This window comes from Danio rerio, chromosome 6, assembly GCF_052040795.2.
Source record: "Danio rerio strain M-AB ecotype USA chromosome 6, GRCz13ab, whole genome shotgun sequence".
NCBI lineage: Eukaryota > Metazoa > Chordata > Actinopteri > Cypriniformes > Danionidae > Danio > Danio rerio.
Genome location: NC_141026.1, coordinates 42,613,190 through 42,627,455, shown reverse-complemented (window position 1 = coordinate 42,627,455; position 14,266 = coordinate 42,613,190). Strand labels below are relative to the sequence as shown.

Genomic DNA, 14,266 nt, shown 5'->3' with positions numbered 1-14,266 from the left:
CATGATGTTGTCCAACAGCTGCAATATTTGTCAAACTGTAGTGACTTTATGGATCTGCTGTCACTATGTGGACGGAGAAATGCAGAAGGGTGGGGAGGCTGTATGATTTCGGATTTCGCAGAATAACGCACAGATATCAGCCAATCAGATTCAAGAACCAGACAGAACTGTTGTATATAAACCGGAAACGGTGACTACATGCCCCATAGTTACACAATAAATCTATATTTTTATAGAACTTTATCTCGTTTGCCTGTTCATATAAAATTTCAGATTTTTTTTTGTAAGTCTTGATTCAAATCACATTATTTCAACACTAATATTTAAATGAAACTAATATTTTGCAACACTTCCAAATGAAATGAGATCTATCAGCCATAAATTATTTTACTAGTCATAAAAATTTAAGAACATAACTTCATTAAACAAGCATGGCCTATAATGACATAGCATGAGGAAACATCTACAATTCTTGAATTGAATAAAATTAACAATCATATATTGCTGTACATTGTCTATTACACAGAAATTGACTTTAGACCTGTATAATAATTTACCACTAAAGCATCTCTTGCATACATTAACAAATTAAATCCTGTAAGATAAATCAGTGTATACATGTGCTTACACTGTGCACACTCTATACTTAAATGGACATTATATAATGTCTGTATACTTAGTAGTCTTCGTGTGGTTAATAGTCCCATGTGCTCGCTCCATACTTCATACTGCTCAATCAAGCAGCGTTCGCCGTCGTGCAGGCCGGGAATGACTGTCCATCGCTAACGTTAATTGATCCACCTGAATTTCATCATCAGTGTGCCTTAAGGTCAGTAACAACAAATTGCCGTAATTTGGACTGAATCGGGTTTAATCAAGCCTTACACACTTTCCGACTGTTTTCCGTTCTTGTGATCGCCGTTATGGACTCTCACGCCAGGGCTCACAGTTTTAGGTCAGGCGTGCGCTTTCTGCTAAATATTAGCATCTGTAACATTAGATAACATATGACTACTGATTTACGCGTTTTGCTTCGTATACATGTTTTTTTTTTGTTTACAAACCTATGCAAATATACACATGTAGACCTATAAAAGAGACGCCGTTTTTAACTTCAATTGACCGTTTATTTTTTAAAAAGATATGTTGCTAAGTTTGAGCTTTAGTGTTTACGCATTACAAGATGATTTAGTTGTACTCTTCCGTTTCCACTTGAAATTTAAAGCTTTTTTGTTCCTATTTTCACGAAGAACCTCGAAATCAGTCAATTTCAGAATTCACTTAAGTTAGCTTGATTACGTTAGATGACTTAGTTATCAGGAGTTATCAGGATGAGATGACACATGAGATGTTTTCAGGATCGTGATATGATATTTTTGTCATATTGCCCAGACCTATTTCTGTAAATTCAATGTTATATACATTGACCATTAACATTTTAAAGTGGTTTACTCACTCAAATGTGATTATATTTCTCACTTTATTTGGAACTTCAGGGCAAATGTTTGATTTAAAAATTTAGAAAGTATAAAAGTATCAAATATAAAACACTCTTTAAAAAACTAGTGATTACAGGTACAACCTAAATATAAAATATCACAAAATAAAATGCAAAATGTAAGTTAGACATGTAAAAACTTTTTTTTTTTCCAGGATTCTGTTATTTGTTTCCGTCTGCATCCCTGTGAAATATTGCACTTATTTAAACTATGAAAAAGTATTACCATAATGTATTTTATAACACCATGAATTAAACAAGTATATTATGAAAAGACATACGCCTGTTTTTAAACTGTATTTTTTAAAAACGTAAACATTTCCTTCTTTTCTCAAGATCCTAGTGCAATGAACTGTGAAAAGGAGAGGGTGACTATATTGTGGCTGAATAAGGCCTTGAACTCGCCCAGAAAGCTGATGAGAAACAGTGCAGGAAGGGCACAGCCCACTTGCTGGGATGAAGAAGGGCATCATGATAATGATGATCATGGTGCTGCTGGTGGTGTGAGTGATGTTGGCTCTCCTGGCTTGAACACATCTACTGGGTCTGCTGGACTGGGCGACATGGAAAACATCTATCTCAGCACTCCACAGCACCCCAGTTCTTCAAAGAGTACACCCAAATTACGCTTAAAATTGACTGGACGCCATAGATCACTATTTAAAAAAAGCCCTGGTGATGTAAGTACATGCACATGTATACCACTAAATTACACTATATATAAAATGCACAGTTGGCATAGATATATACACTAGATATTGCATACGGACCCTGAGCATGCATCAATAGTGCCACCACATTTGTACAGTGTTCCCAGGACAAAGTCATTCAACCACAGTAGTCAAGACTAAAGCCAATCTGAAGATGCTGGACTTGTTCGCTGTGTAATAGTAACGAGCAAACAGACAACAAAGCATGAGGGCAGAACATTTTATAGATAACATTGAGTCCGTTTGTATGTTACGAACTTTTGTGCTGAACAAGTAACATTATTGATGGTAATACAGTCACTTACTGCACTCATCATAAGGTAAAGTAGCATGAACTTGCACTAAATTCTAGGCTTATGCTAGTTTTGTTCAATAAAATCAGCAAACACTGTAAATGAAATAACAATGAGATGCTGCAGTGCCAGAAACTTGTATTATTGTCAGTTGTATGCCTACTGTCCACCCTAAATTATTATATATTACAAATGTTATATACCATTTGGATCAAAAATGTGAATATTCACATTGAGACGCAGGGATATCGATGGTTTTTAATGGAAATTGAATCACAAACGAATCACTCCCTTTGTTAGAATGAAAAGTGAAGGCAGGAGAGGGATGTGTTTCAGGACACGGATTAGATGAAATATAATTGGGAGGGAGGATAATATCAGTCCATCCACACAAGCACATGCGATCACTTACCCATCGATGTGGTAAAGTGTTGTAAAAAAAATTTTAATAAAAAAAAATTGCATCCTGACCGCTGGGAAAACGCCGATCATAGATATATGTGTATGTGTATATCTTTGGCTCTGCATGGCCAGTCCTCCACTGCACCTTGGTCCCACATTCATTTCAAAAGAGCGCTACCCTGTACTAAAATGGCGGCCCTATTGATGCATTCTTTCCAATAGATTACAATAGCATTGGCAACATGTATTGTAAATATCTATGCACATTTGGAATGTTATTTTTTGGGGAGATTTTTCATGAGAAATTCCTTTAGCTTGATCGGATTTCATTTATTTGATAAAAAATTAAGCTGAAAAAGTAATAATGTAAGGTATTATAACTTTATTAATCAGTGTTTTAATTTTATGGAAAAAAAAGAGAAGTCATCAGCAGTTTACAGAAGGAAACAAAAATGTTATTTTACTCAAACTTGGCTATATTGACATGATATTGCAAGATGTAATTTAGGAGTTTGTAATAATAGTCTGTATCAAATTGTATATCTGACAGTATTTGTTGCATTAATTGTGTATTTGTGTGTTGCACACAGGACAGTGTTTCAGGACAGAAGTCTTCTGTTGTACCTTCACCTCCATCTGCTGGGAAGAAATGCAGAAGTCCAGAACAAGGACAAAAAGCCATTTACCTCAAAGCACTGAATGATGCAATGGGAAATGGAGGCAAAAAGTCAGTGTTTGGACATAAAAGTCTACCTGCTAAGAAATCCCCAGAGAAACCTGTGAATGCGGAGGAGGAGGAAAAGCACTCTGACCTCGAATGCTGCTCATTCAGTGAAAAGAATAATCCATCTCTTATTGCAGCTAAGGATGATGGTCCTCCTCCACTGGAGTTTATAGATACAGAAGATGATGAGACGGAAATAAAGCTAATGAAGGACACCAGGGTAATGGAGTTTTCTTTTAGATATTTTGAATGGTAGTTATCATCATCAAAGGATAATAATATAATTAATATATAATTATTATTATTTATGTTGTAATGATATTTAGTTTTAATTTTTTTAAAGTGTTTTTTATTATTGCAGCCTTGGTCAGTGTAGGAGTTTGTCAATATATGTAAAACCAACTATATATGTAGTATAACAACATAATATTGCTATATTCTGCTCTTTTTTTTTATTTTATTTTAAAAAAAATTAATATTGACTTTGTCTCTATGTGTAGAGTGTGATCCTGAAACGTCCTGAGTCGCCTGATTGGTCCGATTTTGAGGATTCAGGACAGGTTGAAGTGTTCTCACAGGACGAGTCTTTCAAGCCAAAGAGGCAGCAAAAAAACCTTAAAGCAGACTGTGCAGTTGTGGACTTCACCAACACTCCTCCACTAGCGGAATACAATCCTTACACCACTTCAACGCCTGCAGCATTCTCTACAGAAGCTCAAGGCTCTGAGCAACACCCTCAGGAAACATCCTCGGACCTTTCATCCACCAAAAAATATTTACGCTCTAGGTCAATTAGGCGGTCCCTCAAATTACACCCTTCATCAGTAGATCTGATTCCTGAGCTCCAAACTAGCATTTGTGCACCCTCATCACCTGGTAGCTGGGGTTATTTTCCTTATTTGAACCGCAGAACTTCTGAATCAAATGCTTACACATCTTCACAGATGCTTCACATTGCAGACAGTGTTACCCGCAGGATTTCGGCTGGATCAGAGCCTCTTTGGCTGCCAGACTTAAGTTACATCAAAGCAGATTCTGCTGGATTTATTGACACACACTGTCACCTTGACATGCTCTATGGGAAGTTGGGTTTCAAAGGAAGTTTCCAAAGGTTTCAGAGCATGTATGCAAGTACTTTCCCAGTGGAGTTTAATGGCTGCATTGCAGACTTCTGCAACCCAAGAATCACACAGAGAGAAGCAATCTGGGAAGGATTGCTGGGAGAGGAGAAAGTGTGGGGGGCTTTTGGTTGCCACCCGCATTTTGCTAAGGAGTATAACCAAAATCATGAGCAAAGCATCATGTCTGCTATGCGCCACCCTAAAGCCATTGCGTTTGGAGAGATCGGTTTGGATTACTCACATAAGAACTCAACAGACTCCAGGAAACAGAAAGAGGTAATGCAGACTCAATTATTGTTGTTCTCAAAGGTTTTTAAGGGTTTGGTCACACTTGCCAGAAAAACGGTATTGTGAAGCTGGATTAGGGGCCGATCACACCGAATGTGCTTTTTGCGTTGAGATTAGGGTTTGGGGATGTTGATCAATTTGGCATCGTACGATATCTAATGTTAAACATCGGGATGGACAATGCCATCGTCGTCGTTTGTCGGGGGGTGGGGGTGGTTGTTAAATATCATTTAATTCATAACGAATTTATAATTGTAGCCCACCGTTTTCACTTCCTTACCCACATGGTCTTTGCTTTACCCATAACCAAACCATAAATAAATAAAATTACAAACAAATGACCACCTGTCAATCACTTTTTTTCTGCGGGACTATTTTTCTGTGGAGGAGATGAGAGTTCGGTTGGAGTTCACTGTAGTGCATACATTTTCATTGTTTTCACTGCAAAATCCTCACCGCGTGCGCAGATTTAGGAGACATTTATGCAGAATGCATCTTTGCACCTAAAAACACCAAACGCAGCACTCAGAAACAGATAAACAGTTGTTATGTGAACTTGCTGAAGTAAAAAAGCCTGCAATGGCTGCCCCGCCTTTGTGCTCTTCTTATTGGCTCACTGCTCTAGAACTGAACGCAAATGATTAGTTAATATCAGCCGTCAATCACTCAGTCAAAGCCTTCTGCCTTCAGATGACAGGAGCTACAACCATGGAAATGTGAAGCGCTGAAGATGAGAGTGAAAATAACACTGACAGATTTGCCTACAGTTACTAATAATGGCACATCTTATTATTGATCACGTGCTGAATGTTAATCCACCATTTACACTTTTCCAAGAGTGGATAAAAGGCATCGTCTATCGGCGCAACCCTAGTTGAGATGTGCATTTTTTTTAAATGATTTACAAATGTCCGTGGGCGTTTTGCATGCTGCGCTTCGCATTTTTGCCATTGCGCGCTCTTCGTTTGCAGTTGAAAAAAGTCCTTGTGATTTGCCCCTTATATGGGTTTTCAGCCAAGTTTCAGTTTAGTTTATGCCAATCTTGAGTTTTCTGAACCTTTCTGAAAACTCTAGTCTGTGTTTTTTTTTTTTTTTTTTTTTAAAGAGTTTTTGCCTCATTACATCAGTGTGCACACTGTGACATCATTGTGTGCATCAGTGTTTTTCTTTCTGATTGGCCAACATAGCTGGGTTCACACCAAATGTGGAGGATACAAATGAATCAAAGTTCTGCACATTCGTGGCTAACACATCACATTTTTGTCATTCACCCGCAGGACGGTAATCCGCCTTTGTTCTTACATTTGCATTGATTTGTATGGAATTTAATTTACAATTTATAACACTAAATAAACTCGTAATTTTACTTTTTTCTTCGGCAGCTGGGGTGCCAAAAAAAAACCGTAAAATAATGCCAGTTTAATGACAAAAAAAGTTAAATAACAGATGTTAAATTGCAGAAATTTCCCAGAAATTTAAATTTAAGAATATTTCTGTCATTTAATGTCCGTTATATTAAAATCTTTATAATTACTAATTTTTTTACAGTGCAGTATAAGGGTCATTATCTTAACCTGTTGGTTCAGCATACCCTTAACATGCATCAGTGTGTTTTTTAATTTACATGTTGACAGATTTTTTTATAAATATACCTGTATATATGGCCTAAAACAGACGATGCAGTGGCGCAGTAGGTAGTGCTGTCGCCTCACAGCAAGAAGGTCGCTGGTTTGAGCCTCGACTGGGTCAGTTGGCGTTTCTGTGTGGAGTTTGCATGTTCCCCCTGCGTTCGCGTGGGTTTCCTTCGGTTTCCCCACAATCCAAAAACATGCAGTTCAGGTGAATTAGGTAGGCTAAATTGTCTGTAGGGTATGAGTGTGAATGAGTGTGCGTGGATGTTTCCCAGAGATGGGTTGCAGCTGGATGGGCGCTGCGTAAAAACGTGCTGGATAAGTTGGCGGTTCGTTCTGCTATCGCGAACCTGGATTAATAAAGGGACTAAGTCGAAAAGAAAATTTATGAATAAATATGGATTGCAGTGAACAGTGATTGCGCTTTTAGTGTGGCTCATTTGAAATAGTGCAAACCCTACTTCTGAACATTGATGTAGACCAAATAAACAGACAGAGACCCATGTAAAGTGTGCCTTGATCTGTTTTGTAGTTGTAAGATTTCCATCAGAATCGTGTCTCCTTGAAGCAACTCTTCATTTTCACAAAAGCAGTTTTTCAGTTGTTTGTTTCTTAAAAATGACAGCGGCAAACCCAAACAAGCAAATGGGAGTAAACAAACCAAGATAACCAAACTACAACTGTAAAAACACCCAAAGTTAATGCGTTTCGATAGAGCATAATTTCTGTCTTTTTGCGCGTAAAGGTGTTTGAACGGCAGCTGCAGTTGGGTGTCGCTCTCAGGAAACCTCTAGTCATACATTGCCGTGATGCTGATGACGATGTGCTGACAATTATGAAGAAGTGTGTTCCCCGAGATTACAAAATACACAGGTCAGTTTTCATTTAACACACACTCATGAAACTAGTGGTTCATATTTCACTGTAAAATCTAAATAATGTGCTATTTTGAACAAGAAAATGAAACCTGTTTATAGGGCCATTAATAATTGATTTTATAGTTATTTTAATTCATAGTAATTTTTATATATTGTTTAATCAGTGTTTAATTATTTTTAGATATCCTGTATATTCTTATGTTTTTTATAATTATATACTAATTTAATTCTAATAACTCCATTTCTAACATGAGCCACTATAATTCATTAAACATTTCTTATTACTTTTTTCAGTAAAATATACAGGATTTCAGGCTTTGTGATAAACAATTTTCTCTGTAGTTTATCTGTATGTAATAAATCTCTTATCCAAGAGCAGGATGTGGTTGATGAACCATTAAAACCACAACTAACTGCAAAACTAAATTTACTACTGACAGATGGCCTAAGTTTAACAATTTTATTAATCCCACCAGGGGAAATTAAATGGGGGGGGGGGGGGCAACATTTCATGACACATGAAGAGCACATGAGGAGACAAATCACTTACAAACAATATAAAAAAAAATTCTATATCTGAACTCAGTTCACTTACTACACTTGAACAGGGATGCTTTTGTGTCAAAATGTCTTTCTAAGCCATATTCACATCAACACGCTCATGTCTAAAATGAAAGTAAACAATTTGGAGAGATTATCATTACACTGGACCCATGCATACATGTCATGTGCAGTTGTGACTTTAAAAACCAATGACATACACCCAACATCAGAGTTGCAATCTACTAACCTGTGTCCAAATGTGTGCTAGACACTGCTTCACCAACAGCTATTCAGTGATTGAGCCCTTCCTAAAAGAATTCACTAACCTGTGTGTGGGTTTTACTGGACTGGTGACGTACCATCGCGCGACAGAGGCTCGAGACGCTGTGAGGAAAATCCCCCTCAACAGAATCCTGCTGGAGACAGATGCTCCATATTTCCTACCCAGACAGGTATCATTGAGCTTTACTTGTTCCTAGGGTTGTATTGACTGAAATATGTTGTATATTGGCCATTATTGATTTGTCTCGTCTAAACAAGAATGTCATTTGCAACCTTTTCTGTTTAGCTCTAAATTTGCATACAAACTTCATTACAATAATTCTATAGTTGTACAAAGATGGTGCGATAACAGAAATCAGAAATATTTTTACTATAAACCGATCGTCCTCTTTGATCTCTGGATAAGCAGCTTCTCTTCTGCCCACTCTTGGTGGCCTTCGACCCTGAAGATGGGACATGTATCTGATACTAAACTTCTCAAAAAGCATATTTCAGACACATGCAGGAGACAAACACTCACCTGCGGTTTCAGAGTCGGACTGAGGAAGCTGGTGCCGCCGCTCACAGATTAAATTAACCAGCCTTTTAGCAAAGACTGATATTTTCGCAGTTTATTGCAGACTAAACTGTCTTTTACTTGAACACTCTATCGCCAAATCTTGCCATGAAAGAGATGGAGAAAATGAAAGCACACCAGCACAGAGAAAAAAAATCAAATGCTCAAGACATAATCTTTAAAATACTGACTTTATTAAAAATGTAGCAAATATATGACAGGTGTGTGATACAACAATTACAGTGAAGCATTAATTAAATCCTTATTTTCTCATTGATCTGTGAAATAGCTATAGAATGGCTTCAGAACATTTGGGATATAGTAGGCATACATGACAACTTTCTAATGCCTTATTATAGGCTACCTTCATGGCTTTTGTTGGCTTATAAATTACACCGAATATAGCCCACACGCAAGATCGGATTTGGATAGATACCACCTGGCCAATACCTGATCCAGTAAACGTATGCAGTATCCAACTGATACCTGATCTAAGTATTGGATCGGTGCATCCCTAGTTTAGCATGTGATAAGCAAAGAAATATCACGTTATACACTCTTTCATTGTTCTTGTTACTAGCTTTAAAAATGGCAAAACCGTATCAAAATTGCTAAAAAAAAATCTACAATCAAAATGGTGCATGTTGGAGGATTTAGTTTGTTTTGGTTATTATTTCATGGTCATTAAGTTGCCAACTCTACTTGTTCCTCATGCATGCATATGCATTACCTTACCTAATTCTCTCTCTCTCTCTGTAGGTGCCCAAGTCTATATGCCGGTTTGCTCATCCTGGTATGGGAATCCACACACTGCGTGAGATCAGTCTGCTGAAGGGAGAGCTCCTGCCCACAGTACTACAAACTATCCGACAAAACACTTCACATATATATGGACTGTGACTGAAAACCCTAAGTTACTATAGTAAGTAGCAATATTAGTCTGCTGCAGTGAGCTAATTTTTGTTTGTATCCTCTTTGACCTTTTCCTTGTGTTTGCATAACAAAAAATATGAACATTTACAATTCAATGTACTATTTAAATTCTATGCTCATTTCCACTTATGCTTGTTTTTTTTGTAGGGCATTTCACATCTGGTGAGAACAATTTATTTTAAGATTTCTTCCAACAGTTTTGTTTTAAAATGGTTCTCTGGTTTCTTTTGTTAAATGTCTGCATGCATGCTTACAAGCTGTGTTTGCTTGAGACATAAGTGACATAAAATGGCAGCTTGTGTCTTCCTTTGTGTTGGAAACAAAGTTGTTTTTCTCTGTATCATCACATGAAAGTTTGTGTAAAACTAAAATGTAAAGCATGTGAGAAATTGACAATTAGCTTTTACCAAGGTGTTGTTTTTATATGAATGGAACTTTTGTAATAATAAATGGTCTTGTATACGCAACATGAAGTCTGTTTTTTCTTTAAACATGTGAACTTAAACCAAATGCTACCGAGTAAAGAAAATATAAATTAGAGAGAGTTTTTTTATCATTCTTTATTTTGTTAATGTGTTAAATTACATCATTTTTAAATTGTGAATATTGTTTATAAGGAGTTGAACATTGTGGGACTCCTGTCAGAACTCTGAAACACACACACACCTGTTTCGCAATAGTAAGTAACTTAAAACAAGCAATGATTTTTTGAGGAAATAGTTTTTCCAGAATGCATTTGTAATATGCAGCTTTTTTCCTCTTTCTTTTATTGGAAAATAAAATTTATTAAATGTAATATTTTTTGTAGCATTTTAAATAAACTATTAAAATCTGAGAGAATAAATGCTGATAAAGAGATTTTAATCACCCACGTAACATTGTAACAATTGCTACAGAATAAAGAACATAGAAATTAGAGAATTAATTTTTTTATCATTCTTTATTTTGTTAAACCCATAAATGACATCATTTTTAAATTGTGAATATTGTCAATTGTTTATAAGGAGGAACTTTGTAGGACTCTTGTCAGAACTCTGAAAAAAACACACAGACACACCGGCACTGAATTAGTAGGTGACAAAACAAGCAATATTTTCCTGAGGATATTTTCTAGAAATGTTTTTCCAGAATGCATTTGTAATCTGGGGCTTTTTTTGTAAAATAAAATTTAGACAAATTAAATAAAAATTGTCGCATTAAAAATAAACTATTAAAATATGGACAAAATAATGCTGAGAATGCTGTTAATGCCACCAAATATGTCAGACAATCTTTATTATTTAATATTTACATATTTTCTCTTTGTGGAGTTTGCATGTTCTTCCCGTCTTTGCATGGGTTTCCTCTGGGTGCTCCGGTTTCCCCCACAAGACTAAATACATGTGGTATAGGTGAATTGGGTATAGGCTAAATTGTCAGTAGTGTATTTAGCTGAATGAGAGTGTATGGATGTTTCCCAGGGATTGGTTGCAGCTAGAAAGGCATCCGCTGCGTAAAGCATATGCTGGATAAGTTGGTGGTTCATTCCACTGTGGCAACACCAAATTGGTGAAGGGACTAAGCCGAAAAGAAAATGAATGAATGAATTTGTATATTTTATTGGGACTGTACCTGCAAACAATATGGATTCCAATGTATGGGGGAAACTAAATATAAAAAAAATTTTAAGCATACTTTTGTTGATTTGATGCTTTGTCTTAGATTGTTTATGGCATTTGTCCCTTGATTTTTGTTGTATTTGTTTGGATATTCTTTTAAAATGAGACTTTATCTCACCGAAAGAAGAGTCTCTAAGAAGATTCTCCAGAAGATTCTGAAGCACGGGACCATATTTCTCATATTCAGCTTCGCTCAGAGACATGGACAGTTCAAATGGAGCGCTCATCTAAACGGACAGTGACAACCAATTATGACCAGCTCAATAATAACATATATAAATATTTACTTGTATTGTGTGTTTTTATATATATATATATATATATATATATATATATATATATATATATATATATATATATATATTATATATATATTATATATATATATATATATATATATATATAAACATTTTTTTTATTTTTTATTTTTTTATACCATAAACCGATCGTCTTCTTTGATCACTGGTATCTCTGGATCAGCAGCTTCTCTTCTGCCCACTCTTGGTGGCCTTCGACCCTGAAGATGGGACATGTATCTGATACTAAACTTTTCAAAGAACATATTGCAGACACATGCAGGAGACAAACACTCACCTGCGGTTTCTGAGTCGGACTGAGGAAGCTGGTGCCACCGCTCACAGACTCGAGACACAAGGAAAGAGAAACACACAGGAGCAGAAACATGCTGCTGGCACGGCACCTCAGAGGCATCCTGGGAAATCTGGTATCGTTCTGTTATTACAAACCAAAACACCTTAGTCTTAATTCTTTGCTACATACAGAGTGCACACAAAGAGTTGAAGAAATAAGTCAATCCCACCTTCTAAAATGATGAGGCTGCCTCAGTAGGTCTGACACCAGCATCTGCCTTTCACTTTTATAACAGCCTTTGGTTAACAATTAGCATTAAAGTCTACAACTGTCACTGTGAAAACAAACAGACCTAAATGTGTGTGACTTAAAGAGGGTGATATTAATATGATGATAAGAAATAAAGTCACTGATGTGGCTGTTATGTCAGTAGCTTTTTTGGTTACTAGACCACTGAGTTATTACCATGGCAGGTTTGTTTGACTGATTTGGCAATTCCTTAGTAACAAACACATTTTTGGTACAAGCACACTTTTAAGTGGACTCACCTTTGTACGTAGTTGGCATAATATTCTTCCAATAATGCACTGACCCATGACTGGCATACTGTTAATGCCAGTAAAAAAAAAAGAATTGTATCATTTTGATTACATTAGTATGGAAGCCTGTTCCCGCCACTGAATAAAAAAAAAACTAAAAATATATGTAAAAAAAATTGAGAATTCAGAATTGCGAGTTATAAAAGAGTTTCCTGTTATGGCAACTGACCATAATGAGAGTGTCTGTGATCTGATATGAATTCTGAATTTAAAACTCATAATTGCAACTTTATAACTCGGAATTGCAACTTTATAATGCAGAATTCTGACTTTAGAACTTGGAATTTTTACTTTGTAACGTAGAATTCAGATTTTATAACTCGGAATTGCGACTTTATAACTTGGAATTGCAACCTTAAAACGCAGAATTCTGACTTTATAACTCGGAATTGAAAGTTTAATTCAGAATTCTGACTTTATAACTCGGAATTGAAAGTTTAATTCAGAATTCTGACTTTATAACTCGGAATTGCAACTTTATAACGCAGAATTCTGATATAACACTGAATTGTGACTATAACGCAGAATTCGGATTTTTTAACTCAAAATTGCGACTTTATAACTTGGAATTGTGACTTTATAATGCAGATAAGTTATAATGTCCCAATTCCAAGTTATGAAGTTGCAATTCCGAGTTATAAAGTCAAAATTCTAAGTTATAAAGTCACAATTCCGAGTTATAAAGTCGCAAGTGCGAGTTATAAAGCGTTTAAAATTATAACTCAGAATTCTGACTTTATAACTCGGAATTGCGACTTTATAACTCGTTATAACGCAGAATTCTGATTTTAAAACTCGGAATTGGGACTTTATAATTTGGAATTGCAACTTTATAACTTGGAATTGGGACATTTATAACTCAGAATTCTGACTTTATAACTGGGAATTGAAACTTTATAACTCGGAAAATGTGATTTTATAACTGGGAATTGCAACTTTAACTTAGAAATCTGGCGTTATAACTTGGAATTGCGACTATAACGCAGAATTGTGATATTATAACTCCGAATTGTGACTATAATGCAGAATTCTGATTTTATAACGTGGAATTGTGACTTTACACTTGGAATTGCAACTTTATAACTTAGAATTTTGATTTTATAACTCGGAATTGCAACTTTCTAGTTCCGAATTGTGACTTTATAACGCAGAATTCTGACTTTCTAACTTGAAATTGCGACTTTAACTTGGAATTGCCACTTTATAATGCAGAATTCTGATTTTATAACTCGGAATTGCAACTTTATAACTCAGAATTAAAACTTTATAACTCGAAATTGGGACATTATAAGTTATAATGTCCCAATTCTGAGTTATAAAGTTGCAATTCCGAGTTATAAAGTCAGAATTCTGCATTATAAAGTCGCAATTCCGAGTTATAAAGCGTTTAAAATTATAACGCAGAATTTTGATTTTATAACTCGGAATTGCAACTTTATAACTCGGAATTGCGACTTTATAACTCACAAATTGTGACTTTATAACTCGGAATTGCAACTTTAACTTAGAATTCTGACTTTATAACTCAGAATTGCGACTTTATAACTCATTAAAACGCA

General features: G+C 35.7%; 3 protein-coding genes across 6 annotated transcripts in view; 2 read left to right on the top strand and 1 right to left on the bottom strand.

Moving 5' to 3' along the window:
- Window positions 1-14,266, top strand: part of pfkfb4b (6-phosphofructo-2-kinase/fructose-2,6-biphosphatase 4b) — a 514,755-nt gene that overhangs the window by 53,969 nt on the left and 446,520 nt on the right. The gene's annotated exons all lie outside the window — the stretch shown is intronic.
- tatdn2 (TatD DNase domain containing 2) lies at window positions 726-10,326 on the top strand. Of its 3 annotated transcripts, none has more exons than XM_087255656.1 (8): window positions 726-829; window positions 1,835-2,178; window positions 3,494-3,847; window positions 4,128-5,024; window positions 7,413-7,540; window positions 8,357-8,540; window positions 9,686-9,848; window positions 10,007-10,326. In XM_087255656.1, exons 2-7 carry the CDS (start codon window positions 1,846-1,848, stop codon window positions 9,824-9,826), a joined length of 2,037 nt encoding a protein of 678 aa, XP_087111782.1. In that variant the 5' UTR covers window positions 726-829; window positions 1,835-1,845; the 3' UTR covers window positions 9,827-9,848; window positions 10,007-10,326.
- ghrl (ghrelin/obestatin prepropeptide) lies at window positions 10,734-12,370 on the bottom strand. 2 transcript variants are annotated; one of them, XM_087256210.1, is made up of 5 exons: window positions 12,338-12,370; window positions 12,112-12,249; window positions 11,954-12,034; window positions 11,636-11,744; window positions 10,781-10,893 (listed from the first exon to the last, which is right to left on the bottom strand). In XM_087256210.1, exons 2-5 carry the CDS (start codon window positions 12,226-12,228, stop codon window positions 10,886-10,888), a joined length of 315 nt encoding a protein of 104 aa, XP_087112336.1. In that variant the 5' UTR covers window positions 12,229-12,249; window positions 12,338-12,370; the 3' UTR covers window positions 10,781-10,885.